General features: G+C 37.2%; 1 protein-coding gene across 7 annotated transcripts in view; it reads left to right on the forward strand.

The window, feature by feature from the left end:
* Positions 1-3,173: 3,173 nt before the first annotated feature.
* dbnlb (drebrin-like b) overlaps positions 3,174-24,010 on the forward strand; it is a 29,191-nt gene continuing 8,354 nt past the window's right edge. For 5 of the 7 annotated variants that reach the window (XM_051902293.1, XM_051902294.1, XM_051902296.1 and 2 more), the window contains exons 1-8: positions 3,175-3,414; positions 8,462-8,517; positions 9,812-9,924; positions 10,337-10,411; positions 15,144-15,290; positions 17,642-17,719; positions 18,315-18,466; positions 18,881-18,935. In XM_051902293.1, the coding sequence (XP_051758253.1) occupies positions 3,332-3,414; positions 8,462-8,517; positions 9,812-9,924; positions 10,337-10,411; positions 15,144-15,290; positions 17,642-17,719; positions 18,315-18,466; positions 18,881-18,935 (759 nt within the window). In that variant the 5' untranslated portion in view covers positions 3,175-3,331. Of the gene's footprint in view, positions 3,415-8,461; positions 8,518-9,811; positions 9,925-10,336; positions 10,412-15,143; positions 15,291-17,641; positions 17,720-18,314; positions 18,467-18,880; positions 18,936-24,010 lie in introns of all 7 variants that reach the window. The other 2 variants (XM_051902295.1, XM_051902299.1) reach the window with 1 other exon arrangement.

The following is a 24,010-nucleotide window of genomic DNA, read 5'->3' on the forward strand; positions in this document are numbered from 1 at the left end:
GTGGGGTATTTTGAGCTGAAACTTCACAGACACATTCTGGGAACACCAAAGACTTATATTACATCTTGTGAAAGGTCCCCTTTAAGATCAAAAGAAAAGAGAATTACAATATACTACTACTAATAAATTGTATTATTTTGCATAACAGAAAAGTAAGCTTGTGCTGAGACATGTAACATTTGTATCAATGTGACATTTTTGTCATGACAATTTCCCCCAAGAATTCAAGGTTTAAGCCTAGTCCCAGACTAAAATGCATGTTTGAGCTGTTTTAACCAAAACCAACTTGCACTGATATAGGCCTATCTTAAAATATGTAAGTGCCATTGCTTTGTCTCAAGATGCACACCAGTAGTTTTTGTTTCTAAGGCATGTTTATAAAAGCTACTTAAATGTCCTAATTGAACTAAGGCCTAATCCTTAGTAAGGGTTAGTTCACTTAAAAATGAAAATTATGTCATTATTTACTCACCCTCATGTCGTTCCAAACCTGTAAGACCTTCATTCTTCCTTTGGAGCACAGATGAAGATCGTTTTGATAAAATCTGAGAGCTTTCTGTCCCTCCATTGACAGTCTACACAACTACCACTTTCAAGCCCCAGCAAAGTCATTAAAGTAATCCATGTGACTCCGGTGGTTTTTATGAAGTGACACGAGTGCTTTGTTTGTGCAAAAAAACAATTTACCACTTTATTTGCAAAATATTAACCTCCAACGCGCGTTCAAGTAACATCTGCTCTCACGTCAATACAACACGCATGTGTCATGGTGCTCTCATGAATGTGCATTGGAGATTAATATTTTGTGAATAAAGTGGTAAATTATGTCTCAGATTTCATTAAAAAAAAAATCTTCATTTGTGTTCTGAAGAGGAACGAAAGTCTTACAGGTGTGGAACAACATGAGGGTGAGTAATTAATGACAGAAATTTAATTTTTGAGTGAACTAACCCTTTAAAAGGGATTAGTTCACTTTAAAATGAAAATTATCCCAAGCTTTACTCACCCTCAAGCCATTCTAGGTGTATATGACTTTCTTCTTTCTGATGAACACAATTATTAAGTTATATTAATAAATATCCTGATGGATCCAAGCTTTATAATGGCAGTGAAGAAAGTGTCTCCATCCACATCCATCCATCATAAACGTACTCCACGCGGCTCCAGGGGTTAATAAAGGCCGTCTGAAGTGAAGCGATGCGTTTGTGTAAGAAAAATATCTATATTTAACAAGTTATAAAGTAAAATATCTAGCTTCCGCCAGACCGCCTTCCGTATTCAACTTCGGAATAACGCGACGTCAGTTACGCTTGTTTCATAAGTTGAATAGGGAAGGCGCAGGACGTAGTGTTAGCGTTTTGAACTGCGAGAGGCGTTACACTTTCTTCCTAAGTTGATTACGGAAGGCGGCCTGGCGGAAGCTAGTTATTTTACTTTATAACTAGTTAAATATGGATTTTTTTTTTTTTTTTTTTTTTAAACAAACACTTCAGAAGGCTTTGTTAACCCCCCTGGAGCAATGTGGAGTATGTTTTGGGTAACAGCCACTAGATGGCGCTCCGGTAGCGCGACCGCCATTATGGGGTGAAAATACTAACTGGACCATAGAATCCTTCACATCTTAAGCACCCAAAATCGGCGAATTTCACTGCCAAATCAGAAGCGCAATAGAACAATTTTTTTAATTAAGTCAGCAGTAAATTGTATGGCTCCCACAGTAAATGTATTGTCTTATATATGTTTTATTTTATCAGTTGTGGAATCCAACCATTCATCCATCTGAGGTAACAGTTAGCCTACTTTATTGAGTATTTCCATTTTATGCAACTTTATACATTTATTAATAGTAAATTAATAAATTTAAGATCATCATGTTTGCAGCGAACAATATATTTCAGACCTAGTGGAGTAATAGTCACAATATCTAGGTCTGAATTGAAATATATATTGTATGTTTTAATGGATCACGCTACAAACATAATGATCTTATAACACTTTTGCTTTAACGGACATTAGACAACACTGCAAAATCAAGCTGTTATATTCATATATTTATTGTCCAACATTCCCAATTTTTCTGATGCATGTCCTTAATTTCATTTCATATGTTGGTAATAATTCAGTGTTTATAAGCCTTTTAAAGAATTTTAACCCAAACTGACTGGGTTTCTAGAGAGCAAAGGTTTTGTGAAAAAAGTGGAAGACTTAAACACAAAGTGTGTAAAATAAACTGTAAAAAGGATTTGATGATCAGTAGTGATAGTATTTTATTCTGTGTTGTCATCAATCAGGTTGGATTTCAGCTTTAATGTATGTTTTTTTTAACAAAGCAGCTGATATTGCCATAGAAACTAGTGGACTGCCGACTCGCTTTCACCCCAAAATGGCGGAAACACGGCTGCTGCTGGGCGCCGGTGTTTCAATTGAACGTTCTGTTGAGTGTCGCTTCTTGTCAGTGTATATTCTTTGACTGCGTGCACTGCATCAACTGCGTAGAAGACTGACAGGGTAGAGAAGAAATTGTTGAATAAAGTCGTTATTTTTGTTTTGTTTTTGCATACAAAAAGTATTCTAGTCACTTCATATAAATTAAATTTGAACCACTGCAGTCACGTGGACTATTTTAACGATGTCTTTAATTCCTTTCTGGACCTTGAATGATGGTAATTGCGTTGCTTTTATGGGAGATAAAAAAAAAAAAAAAAAAAACCTCTCAGATTTCATCAAAAATATCTTAATTTGTGTTCTGAAGAAGGTCTTACAGGTGTGGAACGACATGAGGATGAGTAATTAATGACAGAAATGTTCATTTTTGGGTGAACTAACCCTTTATTCTAAGCCCTGTCTGTGAAACCAGGGGAAAGAAAGGTAACGGTAACCACATCCTCGTGCCACTTTCATCTCTAGCCAGCAGATGTCGTTGCCGCTTGGTTCTTAATCATTTTAAAAGTCCTACTACGACGAAGGCTTGGCATGTGTAATTTTAACGTTGCCTGGAAACCTTCAGAAGTCGCATAACCTAATTCATAATATTTATAATAAGGCGAGTCATCATTCGCCAGCCGACGTTCGCCTACATACCAGCGTCAGCGCTGCAGCAAATCAGGAAGGCTTATTGGACGAACCTCACTTTGCGTAATTAATATTCATGAGCTCTGCCTTCACCGTAGTAGGGTTCGTAACGTCGCTGCAGGGAGGAGTGAGTGCTACGTGATGTGGCGCTGCGCGTTTCCTGTCTGCGTAAAGCCGAGAGATCCCCATCTACCCCTGGAGTTCACTGCAACGTCTGTCCCCGGAGTCGGACGGTCAAAACCCCACAGATTACACAATCATGGCTGTGAACCTGAGCAAAAACGGCCCAGCCCTAACCGCGGCTTATAACGAGGTGGTGGATGAGAAGTCAGGGACTAACTGGTGAGTAGCGTCTCAACAAGGGTTGTGTCTCTGTTACACTCACTGACATCCTCATGTTTAGCTTGTTAGCTGCTGCTTTGGCTTCTTAAGCGCCCTGTTTGTGTTTATCATCACATAAATCTAATTTTTGATCAATACAATGACCGTTTATGATGTTAGCGAGATCACTGCACTTTATTCCTGTGCCCATCAAGCATTCACACCTCATGCACAAAACACACTGAATCATCCAGAAATGATTTCCTCCCAGTGTTGCTTTCAGGCCAGCAACATGAAAGAAAGTTCTTGTTAAATTATGCACATGCTTTGACCTGCTTTGCATGCTTCCACATATGAGATCAGTTGATCTGATGAGTTCAGAAGCATCCTAACTTTTGATAACATGGGCTTTAAGAAGTGCACTTATCTTGAACCACTCCCACCTCCTTATTTTCCTGTAATATTTGTCCATATATGGCTGCTGGGTTGGCAACTCCCTGCCCACTATTTGTGACTCTGGTTTACATGCAAGATTCACATTTGCTCTTTTTAGCCAGAATGGTAATGCAGAAGTGTCAAGGTAAACTGTACAGAGATCAGTAAGACACTTCCTTCCACTATTGTTATACAGACTTTCCCGTCATACGGAAACAATATTAATGTTTGACAGGTTTCAATCAGACCAAAGTCCTGTAGTTTTCTGCTTTCAAGTGTAAGTGAGTTTCATTTTCAAGAAGTGAAAATGAGGGGGAGATGGGTTGGGTCATGAATGTTATAGAAATTAAGAGTGATTATAAATGACCTACATTAATTACACTCATCGTCCTACCCAGAGATCTGACATAATTTGGAAAAATTTACACAATTACAGACACTCGAGTTTTGCAAACGGGTAAAAATAACATGTACACTACCGTTCAAAAGTTTGGGGTCTTAGATCTTTTTCTTTTCTTTTTTTAAAGGAATTAATACTTTTACTAATCAGTGAACATTTTTCTTTTGTCAAGTCAACTTAGATAATTAATGTGGTTCAGATAACATAATAGTTTGAGTTTCTGTTGATTTAATCGATCACCTTCATTGTATTAACTCAAATTTTTAATTTCAGTGAACTCAAAATTTTAAGGCACCCAGGTAACTTACTTTAAGTTAAACCAACGATTCTTTTTTAGTTTATATTTCAAATAAATAACCTGAAAAAAATGTAATTAAGCAGCTGTTTTCAACATTGATAATAATAATAAATGTTTCTTGAGCATCAAATCATCATATTAGAATGATTTCTGAAGGATCATGTGACACTGAAGACTGGAGTAATGATGCTGAAAATTCAGCTTTGATCACAGGAATAAAATATATTTTAAAATATATTCAGTTTTTTTAAATTGTAAAAATATTTAGCAATTTTTACTGTATTGATCAAATAAATGCAGCAGAAGAGACTTCTTCAAAAACATTAAAAAAATCTTACTGACCCCAAATTTTGAATGGTGGTTATTGTTGTAGTTTCGCATTTAAAAGCCACTTTCTGTCACTTCAATTTTATGGTGGTTTGTACTTTTTTGCCACCTTAAACAAACATAGACCAGGGCAATTAATTGGTTGATATTTGGGCACTCAGACACAATTTGGTTGATATTGTGTCTGTGTGGCTAGTAAATAGAAATGTTATCTATTTTTAATCTATTTTTCTGTCAGCAAATTGTATTAATCTATCTCCAGCTGGGTCCAAAATGTAGACTTTAAAATCCCATGTAATCCCATAAATAAACAAGGCTTTATAAAAAAATAAAGTTATGAATTAAAAAACTTCTTTGTTTCTCAAATCATGCTGGATAACACATGATCATCAAATCTATCTCTGTTGTCCTGATAATGTAGGCTACTGTAGTAGCATTTCCACTCAGATTATTGAATAACCTCATTGTATCATAAACGATCTATATGAGATTGGTAATGGCCAGTCAAACACTATTTGAGAGCGGTTTATATACGCAGATGGAGGAGTTTATGATTTGCTGCTGCTCTGGGGAAGGAATTTGCTGGCATATGTTTGCTGTTAAAGAGGTCAGGGTGTTTTTGATAGACAAATTGTCACAAAATCAACAGAGTCAGCGACTCAACATCGCCTATTAAAGAAGCAGCTGTGTCTTAACAATTGCCACTTTCATTTCCATCTCAAACCACAACAGAGCATGAATGTCACAGGATGATCTGTGAGATCTTCTAGAAATAAGACTGCTGCAGTTCTTATTCCTCATTATAACACTTCCTGTTTCTGACAGTCAAGAGAGTTGAGTTGACTTGAGCTCTGTGTTTCAAAGAGGAAGTTGACACAGCTTCCTTTCTGTACAAATGTCTTTGTTTAGAATGAGATTCAAAAGTGATTTCAAACACACAAAGTGCCGCTTTAAAACCTTCTTCATGTTATAAACATTCAGAGAGGTGTTTAAAGGCCTGTTTGTGGCATGGTGCTTTTTCTTTTGCATTCAGCTAATATCAGTCAACAAACTGTTATATAAGCCTGGCCAACTTAAATATTCAAGCACAATTAGATGCGAATTAGATCTTAGTTTTGTGTGTGCAGCAACACACATGTAAAGCGCACACCCAGAACGGCGTAAATACTCTTTCACATCTTCCTGAGCTTGAACGGACATATTCACACAAAATGATGTCAAAATGCCCGTCTTATCGAGTTTCATTGTAAACATAGTTGGTTATTACCTAATAGGGCTGGGACAAATAAATCGATTCATCTCGATTCATGGATCGATTCTGAGATTTTCCGAATGCATCACGATTCTCCCTTGAATAGATTCTGAGCTTAGTTTTAACAGCAGATGGCGATCTAGGCTAGTTTTTAACCGCTCGCTCAAATGCTCACAAAGAAGAGCGCTCGTGCGTTTGGCTGAGTCTGACCCTGCATCCCATGTGCGTACTATCCACCCTAAATAGTAGTGAATATTACTAACGTCACATACTATTTAGGATGGACAGTATGCACATTGAGATGCAGTCTGAGAATGTATTTGCACCTCAGAATGCTTTTATGATGCAGGATTAATGTAAACAGCCCACTGCAAACACCCTTGTAATTCACTCCTTTTCGAACTTTATGAATGATTATTTTATAAAAGGTTCAAGTGGTGTGTGTAAGGAGCTGGAAGCAAGCAGAGTACGTCTGTTTCTAAAGTACGCAGTGCCATCTTCTGTTGAAAACTAAGCGATTCGGGAGAGAATCGCGATGCATTCGGAATCGATTCAGAATCATTTCTCGATTTATTGTCCCAGCTCTGTTACTTAAGTGAACGTAAATCAATGTGAGAAATAAAATGCATGTGTAACAGTATATTGGATTCATGCACTGTTTTTAATGTTGTTCAAACAAAAGACAGAAAAAAAATGTCGCTCAATGCTCTTGACTAAATAACTTTTTGTTATACAAAAAGTATACTATTTTCAGGTACTGAAATACTATTTCTGTACCTGAAAATCTAGTTTAGACCTACATGAAAAACAACTGTTTTTTTCATTTGTATGTGTTTGTTCTGTTGTATTTATTTGTGCTATTGCTCGTAATTTGATTATTTGTTCTCATTTTATTACTGACTGTCTTCAACAATATTTAAAATTTATATGAATTAGGCTAGTAGTTTAGTTTAGTTACAATTTTTTTTCTATGGTTTTAGTTTAACTATAATAATTCTGGTCAACACCCTACTTTTAATCTTTCCTTTTTAGGTCTTAAGTTAAAGGGACAGTTCACCCAAAAATAAAAGTTCTGTCATCATTTTCTCACCCTCGTGTTGTTCCAAACCTTACATTTTTTCATAAACTATCCCTACAATCTGAGAAGTTCAATATTTCAATATCACCAAAAAGATAAGAGAGGAGTCTGATTTATGTTGTTTCAGTAATACGGCCCCAGGCCCCTGGTCTTCGTCTCTTTAATGTAATTATTTGCACGCTTTCCTGTAGATCAAATAATACAGCATGACGCTAAGGTCATGGGTTCAATTCCCAGGGAATGCAAGAACGGATTAAAGAAAATGTATACCTTCAATGCAGTGTAAATTGCTTTGGATAATGCATTGAATGTAAATCAAAATATCAAAATGTAATAAGTTGAGCTGCCTCTGAAGTGACTTTCTTTTCTGGCTGACGTCACAAACTCCTCTTACTTCTTAATCCCTCCCCTCCAATCACCTGGCTCCATTCTGATACGTTATGCCCGCTTTTCACGATCCAATCAAATCCCGATTTATAAAAAGACTCAACTCGCATTATTTTTCATAAAATTACTTGGGAATGCATCAGATTATGGAAGTAAAATCACTTGTGAACAGCGTTTCATGTTGACTTTAAAGCTCTTTTACATTAATTTGAAATTTCTCTCCATTTGCTGTTGTCTAGTTATCGATCTATATTAGTTAGCAGTGCTTTGACTACTTCATTTTGTTAAAGTTTGACAGTTATTTTATGGTCTATTTAAAAAACTTAAAAGTAGGGTTATACGATGTATCGCTCAGTACGAAAAATAACATTTAAATCGCGCTTAAAGGCAATTCTTAGTGCAATTATGAAATCGCAAAAGCTGGGATTTGTTTTTTTGTTTTTGTTTTTTTTATGCGCAGCTTGTCAAAGTATGGCTCCAAATGCTAATCCATCTGAAAGCACTGCGAGTTTGAGTCGCTTATAATGTACATTTGAAAAAGCAACACGCGTCAGACATCTTTCCAGACATGAGAAGCATTTATTAACATCTTTTCCAACAAAAGACATCTGACCTCGACGGACTGAACAGAAGAAATGAACAGGAGAAGATTTACAACTCAAAGAAGGTGGAGCCTCAGAGCCACACCCACCTATTACGTCATCACCACAGACCAGTGGTAGTTTGAATGTGTTTACCAGTTGGAATGAACTTTTCCGGACATTTCACTTTGGCAAGCTGTTTTGAATTCCTGAAACAAACTTCATTTTGGCCTGATTTTGTTCAAAATGACGTCACCAGTTATATCGGGGTCTTTATGTAATGCATTGTCTTTACACTTGTGTCTTGCAGGGCTCTCTTCACCTATGAGGGCAACACCAATGACATCAGGCTGGCAGAGAAAGGAGGTGGGTTTTCTTCCGCCATTATAGTGTGGAGACAATTAGTGAATTACAGTCATTCACACTAGAATCATGTGGTATGTAGGCTTTAAAACAGTGTTTAAAGCAAACAGTATCAGCCTAAGGCCATCTTTAGCTTGCTGAGGTTGTTTTGCACTGTACAGTGTGTTCTTTGAATTAATTACATCAGCGGTGCACTGAACCGACAGACTGTCAAGGACAGGCCAAGATTTATCAGAAGATTCTTCCTACATTTCTGAAGGAAATGGAGAAGGTCTACTGTGAATAAACATAGATTTTAACTATGATAAAAGGGTGTTGTTATGTGGTAATAGCTTGTTATTGTGTGCGTCTATAAAACAACTGAAACAGTAATATGATAAAAGACTCCAATGATCATTAAAAAATGAGAATCTTTAATCAAAATATTTTTTTAACCGATTAATATTTTTGTAAGCCCTTTGATGTGAAATTAACTTATTCAATATTAACAACACATTTGCATGTTAATGGACATGTAGATGAACAAATACAGTGCTTTTTTTTAAGTAAGATTTTATTTTTAGATATTTTGTCACAAATCCCAGTTTGGGAAACCCTGACCTGACTAAAGGGCACTGGTTTTTAACTGGCCCTGAATATTTTTAAGCTAAAACCATATTGCAACAGATGAGTAACAAAAATGTCAGTTTTTAACATGTTATTACTATATTTATCTCTTTGCATCAATCTCTCTATTGATACAAGAAATATTTTTGTTCAATATTCATGAGAAATTTAATTTGAATGTATATAGTATATCATTATATGAAATTTATAAGAACAATTTTAATGCAACTCCATTGAAATTAATGGATTTAATAAAATTCCTTTAAACTTATGACAGCTCAAAAACAGTCCAAATTTACGAAACGTCTAAAAATGTCTTACAAAACAACTTAAAAACAACATTAATATTACTCTTGAATGTTTAAGAACAAAATGTATTCATTTTACATGCATAAATAATCACTTTTCAGATGAAAAAGATACATTTCTAATGTTGCAATGGTTCATCAATAGGCGTGCATATTCATGGTAATCAACAAAATTAATTCCCAAAAGTCTGTGTGAGATATGGGAAAGAGGCTAAATTTATTTTACAAAAGTCTACATAACATCACATGTAAAGCCTCAGCTGATAGGTGGGTCAAAATGGACGCAAATGCAAAAGGAACTGGCTCATCCAGAGTCATATTTATTATTTTATATCGTATTATTTAAAATACAAGATTCTACACCAGATCTTCGTGATTTTCAGATGGTGGTCTGGAGGAGTTGGTTGAGGAGCTGAACAGTGGAAAGGTGATGTACGCTTTTTGCCGAGTTCAAGACCCCAACTCTGGCCTTCCCAAATACGTCCTCATCAACTGGGTGAGTTTCGTTCCTTCTGTAACTCGTCACATTGATTTTGGTTTCTTGACTGCATGTAACCGCAAAGATGCCCTTGAGATAGCTGACCCAACTGTCACAGTAAAGTACCTCTGTCAAATGTATTTATGAATCAGTTTATCTCCTGTTCACCAAATCCAATACAAAAATTCATCTGAACTGGACAGTTTGATGGCATATTTTATTTATTCACTGGATTATCTTAAAATAGGCATTGTCACTTGGCTGATTGATATATAAACTGTTTTCTGCAAAAAATAAAATTGTGATGTATGCCATAACCGTAATGTAAATTTACATTATATTTTGGTCATCAGCCACTCCTAATATGCATGTTTGCAACCATGTTTTGTCCAAGTTTTTGACATTTCTTTTTTGTTTCATTGTTTTTCAGACTGGTGAGGGCGTGAAAGATGCCAGAAAAGGCCAGTGTGCGAACCATGTGAGCTCTATGGCTAACTTCCTTAAGGTAACTTGGCTATTTTGTTATTCTTTTCAGTGTGTGGGTATTGTGAAACAGTAGGGGTGTAACTGTAAAAAAAAAAAAAAAAACATTTTCTCCACCCACGGTTCAGCACAGGTTTGCACCGCGGTTAATCTCAAATCCGACGATGCATATGTTTCTGTCGATGGATATGCTCCGCATGCGTTTCACATGAGAGTAGCTGTCTTATCAACTGTTAGTATGTGAATCTGTTGCTGACATCACAGTTCCTCATGTGTTGGTGCGTTGCATTTCAGCATGGCGAGCAAAGGAGACAAGCCGCCTGCATCATATAAATCTCCTGTCTGAGAACATTCTGGCTTCCCAATACGTTACAACAGCGAAAGTCAAAAAACACAGACAAAACAGTCACTCTTTTTTTCAAACAAAATTTGTTTGATGCAAGTACCGTCATTTACGCGTCACCACCACGTGTTGATAGAGCCGAGCACAGGTGAGACTGAAACAGCTAACATTGAAGTTTATCATTTGTGCCTTTTTACTCCTTGCCGATTTAAACATTCAAGTGCAAGAAGATGCGAAAGAACTCACGCGCACTGTGTGATAAGTTTTCTGTGCTAACATATCCGAAGTGCGCACACAGAAAGCCACGTCTCAGACAGCTTACGAATACTAAATTGAGTTCTTCTTGCACTTGAATGGACAAATTCACACAAAATTATGTCAACATGTCCGTCTTGGCGAGTATCCTAGTAAACAGTTGGTTATGCCTTAAGTGAACGTAAACAGTGGAGAAAGGCAACTCATGTGTAACACTATCAGTATACTGGATCAGTGCATTCGGTCTTAAAGTGACAGCAGCCTAATATACCTGCTGCTGTCTGTGTTTTTATATGTCTGTGTTAACAACAAAAGACAAAGAAAAAGTCACTCACTGCTTTTGACTGAATAACTTTTGTAACTTTAATAAGGATTAATCTATATTTAATTTATACAGACTATGTAGGGTTATTTTACATTTGATTACTTCAATTTCTGATTATATTCAATTTCTGTATCTGAAAACTACTGTTAGACCTACTTGAAAAACCTCAAAATCATATCTAATTTGTATCTTTTCTCTTTTGTATTTGCGCTATTGCTTGTAGTTTGATTATTTGTTTTTATTTTCTTTATTTTTATTTGACAGTAGTCCTTTTATTTTCCTGAACTTCTAGCACATACCGACTGTACTGTGACCCTAAAACCGTGATATACAAACTGAACCGTGAGGAATTTGACCCGTTACACTCCTAGTGAGTAGTGTGTTTGGTTGTGTGATTGAGTTAATGATCGATAAACTTCCACAATAACTCACAATGCTGCAATTAACAGGCAAGCGGCTCACAACAGGATATGACCTCATGGGCTATATCTAGAGCGACACATTTGATTTGGCTTTGTTGGTAGTTGTTCAGAGCTTGACAACATCCGGCCACAAGCTCTCACTGCGTCTAAAAGTGTCATGGCTAGTTCAAAATTGAAAGCAGAAATTAACTTTCCCTTTTCAAGGGCATTTTTTGCCCAGTATAATTGATTTCTATGGTCATTTTTACCATTATAATGGCAGGTTTTTTATTGTTATTAAATGCAAGCGTCATCTTTTATGTCAAATTCTTAAATTTAATCAGTTGAAGTACAGTAATAATACACTATAGGGCAGGGCTCTCAAACTCAAATTGGCTGGGGGCCGTTGTTGTGATTGACACCTCCATAAGAGGGCCATTTTAACATTCAAGCGCACGAAAGCGCAACATTTCTGAAAAATTACTTTCCTTTGCGTTATTTCTCATTTACTTCAAATTTCATTACTAAAATATTTTTGCCATACTTAAAAAAAAAAAAATGTAAACAGCAGTGTCTATCATTGTGACATACTGTACTGAACAAATGCAATCCCTGAATACATTTGTACACTATTCTATTTCTTGCCAGACACCTGGCAGCGCTTCTGCTCTCACAGCTGAGCCATATTTGTCCAAGATGCCGTTGGGCATCGGTAACGTTTGAGCATCGGTAACGTTTATTGGTAGCATTGGACGCGTTTCGGTGGTTTAAATCGACGCTTGCGACTTGCACAAGTGCTTTTACTGTAATTTAGGCAATGTTTTTCCAGGCGCGCCTATGCCGCGGCGAGATGAAAACATCTCAACTTTTCAGAATGCCGCAAGCGCACCGCAGGTCATGTGACAAGGACCAACCAATGAGCTTCGGCCTTTCCGTAACGACACCGAAAGCTCAGCCAAGCGGCTGATCATAGCTGTACAGGGTGGTTTTTTATTTCTCATCTCCATAAATATATCTAGTAGTAGAGCTAATGCAAAGACTAGAAATCAATTTTTCTTTTGCTGAAACTTTGTGGAGAGCGCAGCTCATGGTTGCATAGCAATTACAGACACCACAGGAGCGCAAGCGCTTTGGAAAGAAGGAGAAAGTGGAGAAAGGAGAAGGAGAAAGCGGTGCGGCCACTTATGTGACGCGATATGTGAATGGCCCCTTAGAACGGCGACCTTTTCTTTGCATATCAGACAGATAGCAACTAGAGAACAATAATAATAATTTAGCGGGCCCGATTGTGTTTTATTTTTTAAATCAGTTGCAGGCCAGGGGGAGGTGGGGCCGTAAATGGCCCGCGGGCCGGCAGTTCGAGACCACTGCTATAGGGCTTTTACCAAACAAATTAAATTAGAATAAACAAAAAGTGGTACAGAAACGACATCTAAAGTGGCATTGGACACTGCCAGTAGGTTTAAATGAGTGAGTCATTGAGTCGTTCATTCAACCAGCTTATTCTTTCAGGAATGAAGCAAGTGACTGTATTTACAAATGGGTCATTGAATAATTCACTCAACTGTGGATTAATTCAGTAATGGCACACCACTGTCTGCTGCTAAAACATGTGTTCTAATGTAATTTGTTTGGAACTATTTTCATTGGCAAAATACTAACAATATTTTGTCTAAAATGTAAATGACTAAATATTAACTTTGTTTATTTAACTGTTGTACAAAAGCCAAATTACATTTTCAGTCAAGCTGATATTCGTGAAAAAATGGCACTCTTCCTTGTGCGATATTGATTAAAGTGTTAGTTCACACAAAATTGAAATTTCTGCCCTTAACTCACCTTCATGTCGTTCCAAACCCATAAGACTTTCGTTCATCTTTGTAACACAAATGAAGATCTTTTTGATGAAATCTGAGAGATTTCTGTCCCTCATAAAGAGATCATAAAACTAACCCATATGAATTGAGCGGTTTAGTCCAAATTTTCTGTAGAGACTCGATCACTTTATATGATGAACAGATTGATATTTTATGCTTTTATTCACATATAAACATTCATCAGCTCACATCAGTTATGGTAAACGGAAGCTCAAGCATGTTCTCTTGACAGTAATGCTTGACATTAACACAAGGCTTGCGTAACACAAGATTCATTCTTGTGTTATGCAGCACATTTGAGCTTCTGCAAGAATTAATGAGGTTCATTCTCGTGTGTTACGCTGCACATTTGAGCTTCCGCTAGGTTTATTTTTGCACGTCAAGCAGTTTCGGTTGAGCTTCTGTTTATGTTCTCTGATTAATGTTTATATGTGAATAAAAGCCTAAATTCAATCTGTTCATCATATAAAGCAATCAAGTCTCTTCAGAAAATTTGGACTAAACTGCGCAATTCATATGGATTAGTTTTACGATCTCTTTATGAACTTTTTGAAGCGTCAAAGTGGTAGTTGTGTAGCTGTCTATGGAGGGACAGAAATCTCTCAAAAGATCTTCATTTGTGTTCTGAAGATGAACGAAAGTCTTACAGGTTTGTCATGAGGGTGGGTGTCATATGTTATAAATATAAAAAACAGGAACTCATACAGGGGCATTTTTTTGCCTCCATATCTTGACTTTTGGGGCATATGCATCAGTTTTAGTGGCATCATGGTTTTATCCATTGGCTGTCGATTGAATGGAGGCAGATCTGAAAGCGGGCTTTCAGTCAATAGAGTGCAGTAGTCACATATTAAGTAAAAAATATTTGTTTCCTTAGGGGAACTGATTTTTAATGATATCTTTCGAATGATGACTTTGACTTCTCCATTGTTTTAAATTCATGTCATCGCAATGCTTCATGGGATTGTAGTTCTTTCCCTCACTAAATTACACAGTCTCAGTACCTTTGTCTTTTTGTAATATTGTGATTCACCTTGTAGCTGGTTGGTTTGGTTCATTACTTATAATGCATTTTAACTTTTTTTTATTTTTTTTTTTAAATCTCTATGGGATAAAATGATACACTTCTGGAAACGACGCTGCTGAAAAAGTGGGCGGGCACTAATCCGCTCTATTGTAAGAAAGGGGCGGGCGTTAAGTGGACCAGATATTTAGAGAAGTCTGTTGTTTTCAATGGAATATCCAGTTATGACATTTTAATGAAAAAATTACCAAGTCAAAAAAGAAATTTTAAAATAAACTCCCAGGATAAGATGCATTTAGAACATGGAAAATATAGTCTATCTAAGCTAGCTGTGTTTATGTTCAGTAAGAGCTTACACACAGCAAAAAGTTGCTAATAAATTCACCGACAAGTGTGTGCGTGGACATGTTTCATTTGAAACCAGACTGAATTTTGACACTTACATTTGATGGTTTCATATGCATGTTTAAAACAAGTATTGAAAACATGTTTTGTGTGTGGCACTAAACTGATGGCGCTGTTTCTGCAGGGAGCTCATGTGACGATAAATGCACGAGCGGAGGAGGACGTGGAGCCTGACGCCATCATGCAGAAAGTCGCTAAAGCCTCAGGAGCCAACTACAGCTTTCACAAAGAGTCCAATCGCTTCAGAGATGCCGGGCCGCAGGGGCCTGTGGTCAGTGTCACGCACATCATGCACCAGAGCAGTGTCCAGTGCAGCTTATATTTCTTTCTAGAACATGCATATATTACTGACAGTAAAGAGTTATAATTTCCATTTCAAATAAATGCTGTACAACGGTTTACATAATTTAAGAGCACAACTGTTTTCAACATGATGATGATGAGAAGTTTCTTGAGCAGCAAATCAGCATATTAGAATGATTTCTGAAGGATCATGTGACACTGAAGACTGGAGTAATTCATCTTTGATCTCAGGAATAAATTATATTTTACAATTTATTCAAGTAAAGAAAGTTATTTTTAAATTGTAATAATATTTCACAATATTACTGTTTTTACTGTATTTTTGATCAATTAAATGCTGCCTTGATGAGCAGAAGAGACGTCTTTCAAAAACATTCAAAAAATCTTACTTGAATGGTAGTGTACATTCATCTTAGAAAACAGGATTTTCATTGCTCTTTGAAGAGGCTAATCATAACAGAGGTCATTTACATACATAAGTCTTAAAGGTACAGTAGCAAAAACCACCAGTTTATTACCAGTGGTCAGAGAGGAAATGGGCATGTAGCAATACATTCAGTAAAGCAGTTTTTGGTGCAAAATAGTTAAGATTAACATTACCAACATCGACCAATCATTGTAGTCATGAGTTGTGCATGTAATTAGGGCTCGAGCACCGATGGTGTGAGGACCCTATTGTAATTGCTCAGCCAATTAATCTTCTTCTCTGAAATGAATCACATTTTTTGAGGGCCTAAACATGCTCAAAAACTCATGAAACTTTGCACACGCATCAGAAGTGGTGAAAATTTACGTCTGATATGGGTTTCAGAATTAGGTGTGGCAAAATGGCTCGGTAGCGCCATTGATGATAAATGAAATGATTTTAAAATTGAAAAGATACTTTAAAGATAAAACTAAAACTGCCAGTAGGTGGCGGCAAGTCACTGTTAATGAGTCAATCATTAATTCAACCGATGTGTTCAAACGGCTGATCATTTCAGGAATGAAACATTTGACTTTGTTAATGTGAGTCATTGAATCATTCATTCAACCAATTCATTCAAATGGACTGATACGTTCAGTAACGAAACACCCATGTGTGTTGCTCAGAGATGCAAAATAAAGCAAAACAGAGCAAAACAGGCAATATTGTGTCTAAAATGTAAGTCACTTACCCCCAGTTTCACAGACAAGGCTAAAGCTACTCCTAGACTAAAATGCATATTTGAGCTTTTTTAACTGAAAGCAACTTGAACTGACATATCTTAAAATATGTCAATACCATTGTTTTGTCTCAAGATGCACACCAGTAATGTTTTTTTCTAGTGTACGTTTATAAAAGCTACTTAAATGCCCTAATTGAACTAAGGCCTAATCCTGGCTTAGGCTAAGCCCTGTCTGTGAATCCGTGCCTTCATTGTTTATTAAACTGTTGTATAAAATCAATATTGCATTTGCAGTCGTGCTGATATTTTGAAAAAAAAAAAAACTAAAAAACAGTACGCTTTGTGTGATTGCTTAACTATATTCTATGATATCAATAGAGCCTAAAAGACAACTACTCACACAGGGGCATTTTTACAGCATTTTAATAGAGTAAATAACGCAGAGAGAGTGTTCACTCTAAATGCGTGCACAGTACTCTAACCTAAACAGAGTTAGAGTCACACAGTGTATGCACCCCCTGGGCGTGTTTTGTTTGGTTTTTGCAAAGTGAGGGACATATTAACTCGATAAAGTCAGATTGCACTTGCAAATTGTTGAAACAGCAATTACGATACTATCTTAGACTATATATATCACACACCCCTAGCTGGTAGTTTGCAGCAGAAAGCATCAGACCGGTCTTATGATGGCACAGTGGTGTCCGGGTCAGTGCCAGCCTGCTGCCTGTTTATCTCAAACGCTCTTTCACAGTGCTGCGTCAGGGGTTTCACAGGGAGTGAGCCAGAATGCTCGGAATGTGAAAACTGTTATGGTGGTTTGGAATAATTTCTCTGCTGAGCTCTAAATGTACCCACAAACTGCAATTGAGTGCAGTACATCATTTATCTACAGTACATTGGGAATGAGTAAACATCTTTTTGATGTATTATGTAGCGGTATACTTGATGTTAGTTGTTTCCAAGTCTTCCACCCCATTACATGGATGTTTATTAAATATTTTAGCTAATTCAGCTATAAGAGTGTCATACTCTCAGCTCTGTTTTTTTTTAGATTTGAGTATGTTCAATTTCATTCACAGGACTTTTCCACTGAAATCAGCAAGGAAAATGCAAGTCTAAAGATTCCATCTGGGATTAGTCATAATTTACCACTCATTGTTTTTCCATACAGGGATCTGTTTACCAGAAGACTAACGCCATGTCTGAAATCAAGAGAACCAACAAAGACACTTTCTGGGCCCAAGCAGAGGTAATACAGCATACATGCTTCAGAGTTTCTGCTTGGATGTAGTATGTTGTGCAGTTTCCTCACACAAAATAAGCATTTCAGTGCAGTTCTCAAGCTATTTGAATACATCATGATTTACTGGATAAGGTATTTTAAAAATATTTCTACCTGTTAAATATTTTTGAGCTTGGCATAAATACAAAAATGTATATTAATAAAATATATAAATAGATGTTATTAATTTACATGACTTTTACTGGTCTAGAAATCACACTTTTATAATGCATTACCTCATTTATCTAGGTTTTTATAAACTCTGGGAATTCTTCAAAGGATTTGTCTTATTTTAAATAATTTTAAATCATCTTGAGGCCCCCACACACTTACTCAGGCTCCCTTATTTGAGAACCATTGTCTTAATGTAAATTCTGTTGAATTATATATATTGAATTTACAGACTCCAGAGAATCAGGATTAATTTACAGATACACGATCGAGAAGAGAAGTGATCAATTACATATTTAGTTTTTTCATGATCATACAGCCATATTCTCATTCTGCCTTTTATATTTGAACTATCCTCCTGTTTTGCTCAATGCTTTTGTCTCTTTCTCAGAAAGACGAGGAGAAGCGTATCCAGGAGGAGAGGAGAAGGGCAGCGGATGAGAGGCAGAGGCTGGAGAGAGAGAGGAAGGACCGAGAGGTCAAAGAGGCGGAGTTACGGGACAAGAAAGCCAAAGAGAGAGCGTCACAGATCGATGAACAGAAGTCAGTTTGCGCAGATAAACGTCTCTTTGAAGGGAATGAAATGAAAATTCTGTCATTATTTACTCACTTGTTCCAATCCTGTATGACTATCTTTGTTCTGTGGAACTGTTGGTAACCAAACAGTTTTGGTTCCCATTTACTTCCACTATATGGACAAAAAAGTCAATGGGGCCCGAAACTGTTTGGTTACCAACATTCTTCAAAATATGTTCTTTTGTGTTGCGCAGAAGAAAGAAAGTCATACAGGTTTAGAACGACATGAGGTTCAGTATGACTTTTAATTTTTGGGTGGACTATCAATGAGATCAGCTTCAATTCCATTTTAAACCATGTTGCACTTTGATATAAGGTTACCAGTCAACTGGACAGCGCCTGCTGAGTGTTAATTTTGAACCTTATGTGTTTGTGTAATAGAAAGTACCAGCAGCAGCAGGAGGTGGATAATCGAGGCCAGCAGAAACAGCAGTGGGTGAGTCACACACACACACACACACACACACACACACACCTGTGCGGTTATTTAAATCCACATATCGCCACACTGGACATGTTCTGACATGGTTCCTGTGGAGAAGCCGCAATATGTTTGAAGCCTTTATGCAAGCACAAAAAAACACTGGACTACTTTTGTCACTTTGGTTGTGTAATATATCAAGAGACTGCTGAAAGGCGATTAACTGTCAAATCAAACATTTTGCTAGAACAGGATATGAGGAGGAATTTACTAAACTTTTGTATCTGAAAACACTTTTAAGCATTAAAATCCGATCAAGAATTTATTCTGACTGCAATCCGCCCACTTAGATAAGAAGAGACTGTAAAGTGTGACGTTTTTGGGGTTTTTTTTTTTTTAGATGTTTATGAGCAGTTAAATCTGAAATCATACTTCTGAGAACAGTGCAAATTTACAGTTTTCTTCCTCACCTCGACTTCTTTGGAACACGCTACGCTTTATATTTTCACAATTCTCAATGTTTATTTGCAGTGTTGGGTGTAATGCATTACGAAGTAATTACTTACTGTAATTTAATATAAAACTAACAATTTAACATCAAAATTTAACATCTAATGTTAAAATATATGTTTTTAATGTAACCTTCTCCATTTAAATACTTTTGCCAGTTCAAGAATAATTTATGCAATTTTGTACTATTTATTTGAAAGAATCAAAAGAGTATTTTTATGTCTATCCTTGTGGTGTTCAGCGGGTTGAGGTTGATATGGGATTTAGAAAGTAATTAGCAATAAGTAATGCAATACTTTTTAGAGAGAGTAATTGGTACAGTAATCGAATTACATTGTTAAAGATGTAATTAGTAGCTAGTAATTAAGTAATTACTTTTTTAGAGTAACTTTCCCAACACTGTTTATTTGTCACTCTCACTTAGATAACATAAAGCAGTCCAGCCCACTAATAGCCATGTAAATATATCAACCATGTTATAAACACTATAGCCAATCATTATCATTGTCACAATTCGACCACTGCATGTCATCCTGCCCAGTGTCTAATTCAGTTACAACAACTTCTCTTTATATAGCATAGTGTGGTTGTCTGAACCCACTGTTCTTCAGTTATCATCTTAACACTTCTATCTGCACATAGATAATCTTCAAACCACATTTCCAAAATATACTCGGTGCAGCCCAGCCGAGACAGAAATATGTGACGTGCAGCATCTGTGGTTTTGTGTTTAGGCCATCTGCACAGGACACACTGACACACATGCACAGTTCACATGGGTCTGAGGGTCCGATCTGCAAGGGCCACAGCTGATTAAATCGGAAATCACGGCTGTTATTACATACCTACCTTGAGAGCATACTGTCTGGGTTAGCAGCGCAGCAGGTTTTGATACACGGCCCTCAGTTATGATGTAAATAAACCTTGTGAGCTGCCTTGCTGTAAATATAGGCAGCTGCCTTTTAAAGGCATGGTCATGTTTACTATTGATTGGCTAACTTTTGCGGTCGAAATCCAGTCATTTCAACAGGAATCAACACTATTGAGAGTAAGAGATTTCCCTACGCAGATTTAGCATTGGGTTTAAGCTGGTCACTTGAATTTGCCGCACTGACCAACAGAAAGCTGCTTGGTTTGAAAGTGACTGACATCTGTGTGAGCTGTGCTTCATACATCGCTATTCACTATGCCTACTGCACCTTAAAGTGTTAGTTTGAAAAAAATGAAAATTATCCCATGATTTACTCTCCCTCAAGCCAACCTAAGTGTATACGACTATACTTTTGTATACGACTGTACTTTCAGACGAACACAATCAGTTATAATATTCTGGCTCTTCCAAGCTTTATAATGGCAGTGAATAGGGGTCATGATTTTGAGGCAAAACAAAGTGCATCCATCCATCGTAAATGTAATCCATACGGCTCCAGTTAATAAAGGCCTTCCAAAGCGAAGCGATGGGTTTTTGTAAGAAAAATATTTATATTTAAAACATTATTAACTTCCGGCAACGTCCGTACACATCGATTTGCAGAGGAAGAGTGACCTCTGACTTGATGCATGACGAATGCGGAAGCGCAGAGGATAGAGCAAATCAAAACACCATTCATGAATTAAAAGTCTAAAATGAGAAATTTTAACCCCCTGGAGCTGTGTGGATTACTTTTATGATGGATGGATGCACGTTTTTGGCTTCAAAATGGCCCATTCAGTAAATTATGGGGTAATTTTCATTTTTGGGTGAACTATCCCTTTAAGGCCACATTTTAATTGTTATGGGAATTTGTGACCGATTTCGAACGGTCGACATTGGTAGCAACTCTGTGCGTCGTACAAATAACACTCCTAGCAGGAAGTGCTCAGGAGACTCAACTCCCAATTGATTTTAGTATATTTAAGTGTTCGCATATTGCTAAGCTAACAGTGACATACAGTAAATGCCCCCATATACTTTAAGCGAATTCTAAGTATGAACTGGTGTGACGTCATTTCGAACGAAATCAGGCCAAAACGAAGTTCGTTTGGAGTTTGAAACGGCTTGCCAAAGTGAACTTTTCTGAAAAGTTTGCTCCGACTGGTAAACTCCTTCGAACTACCACTGGTCCGTGGCGATTGCGCAATAGGTAGGTGTGGCTCTGAGGCTCCGCTGCCTTTGACATGGAAATATTCTCTGGTTAATTTCTTCTGTTCAGTTTGTCGAGGTTAGATGCGAGTAAAACATGAACGCGCTGAAGAGTTGCTTTATAGTAGAAACTGTTGTAATTCTAACTGAAAGAGACACTGACACTGTTTTTTCATGTTCAATACTGTAAAGCTGCTGCTTTAAAGCAGTATATTGAATTAAGTGCTATATAAATAAACGTGACGTGACTGGAGTGCTGAATTGCAGAGCTGGTGCCAACATATACACATCGCTATGATCACTTTCTGAACTGCTGTTTTCTCACCGCTGTGAAGTGGGCGGGTGAAATAGTTAAATTTATTAAGTTTGTTGTTTTCATCTGTACCTTTTTGTATTGAATGTGTTAAAGGGATAGTTCACACTAAAATGAAAATTGAGTCATTATTTACTCACCCTGGTGTTGTTGTTAATGCCCTTCTTTCTTTTTCGGACCCCAAAAGGAGAAATTACCCAACTTGCGCTCATTCATATAATGGCATTGAATAGCGACCAGCATCAAGCTTTTAAATAAGACGTAAAAGTATCACAGAATGATCCCATGCGACACGGGTCGTATATTCCAAGTGTTCTGGGGGTTTACGATAGGGTTTGTTTAAAAAAAAAACGAAATTGAATTTATTTAAGGAAAATCCTGCCCTTGGCCGTTGATCTTCTGTGCACGACCGCACATTCATGAGACTCTATTTGCACTACAGTTCACACCGACTCACCCAGAAAAAGCACAAGTTGTGAGAAATCAAGATTAATAGATATGTGACATGAAATACAATGCCTAGAAATCCCAAAAAAGTATGTGTACATTCTTCACTGAGTTAAATATCTGTGGCCGGAACTCCATTTGTCTGATGACAGTCAGAATGACAGATGTGAATGTGATAACTTCTTGTTGCGATGAACACAAAAGATATATTCACCTCAGAGAAGAAGGTACATGGATTGTATTTAATGTAGCGTATTTATTAGGGGTTCAAGAGCGTAGCGCTGAAACCCTTTTGTAATTGTTAAAATTTCCAAGGATCAGCATTCTCCCCTAAAAGTGTTCGGCGAGACCAAACCGTAAGTCATAGAGACTTGAAACTGTGAGGGCTGGTATTACTCACACAGTCTACAACGTCACCAAGGCTCGCCCCGATCGGCCTGACGGGGGCGCTACAGCAGTCAAAAGTACAAATCCTTGGCTCAAGACATGCCTCGGATTCGCTTGAAATTTTCAGGTATTTTCATTTTTTTTTTTTTTTTTGAAAAACCTACTTTTGCGAACTAGTCCTAGGCTTTTGGCCCGATCGGAACCAAACCAGTGCAGTGAGATTCTCCAGAGACTGACTGTCAGTAGTTATCAAAAAAAAGTTCCTAAGGGCCACCAAAATGTTTGAGGTGGATGAAGCCACTTTTACTAAAATGGCTATAACTCGTGAACGGAATGAGATATTTTCACCAAACTTGGTACACATATGTAAGAGCTCATTCTGTGGTCACGTGAAAAAGGATGCTGTGACTGGCCACTTGGTGGCACTATAACAGGAAAGAAACATGAAAATGGCTATAACTACTTTATCGTTTAGTCCGATCGAATTTGGTATGCCATGACTGTCTATGAGGACTTTGATGTATCTCAAAAACATGTCCGCCGTCAGCCACTGAAGTTTGAGCAGCTATCGGACAAGGCCGATCAGAACGAAACTCGCTGGGCCTGTTTGACTCACGGCCCTAGAGGCCTGTAAGAAATTCGCACGAAACTGGCCACCAGGGGGTGCCTTCGAGTTTTTCATGTGTGTAAAGGATCGTGTATCACACAATTTTTTGTGCACGTCCATGACATTTGTACCACATGGTAGAACTCCTCATTCTGAGCAACTTTGCCTCTAGGACCCCCGCTGTCTACCGAATCATTCGTTAAATATTGGAGATTATTTCAAAAACCAACTTTGGCAAACTAGTCCTAGGTTTTTAGCTCGACCTTGATAACTGTTAAAAAGCAAGTCGGAGTGAACTGCAGCGCTAATAGAGTCTCATGAACACACAGTCGTGCACAGAAGATCAACGGCAGGATTTTCATTAAATAATACAGTAAATTTCGGTTTGTTTTTCACCAAATCCTATCGTAAACTCCCGGAACACTTGGAATATATGACACGTGTTGCATGGGATCATTCTGTAATACTTCTGCACAATATTTTAATCTTGATGCTGGTCGCTATCAACTGCCATAATATGGACGAGCGCAAGTGGGACATTTTTTAATTCTCCTTTTGTGGTCCATAAAAGAAAAAAAAAAGGACACACGGCATTAGAACAACACTAGGGTGAGTAAATGATGACTTAATTTTCATTTTAGGGTGAACTATCCCTTTAAGTATATTTATATATTCAACTTTTCTTTTGTCTGCCGCCTTGGGTG

Source organism: Ctenopharyngodon idella, chromosome 8 (assembly GCF_019924925.1).
Source record: "Ctenopharyngodon idella isolate HZGC_01 chromosome 8, HZGC01, whole genome shotgun sequence".
NCBI lineage: Eukaryota > Metazoa > Chordata > Actinopteri > Cypriniformes > Xenocyprididae > Ctenopharyngodon > Ctenopharyngodon idella.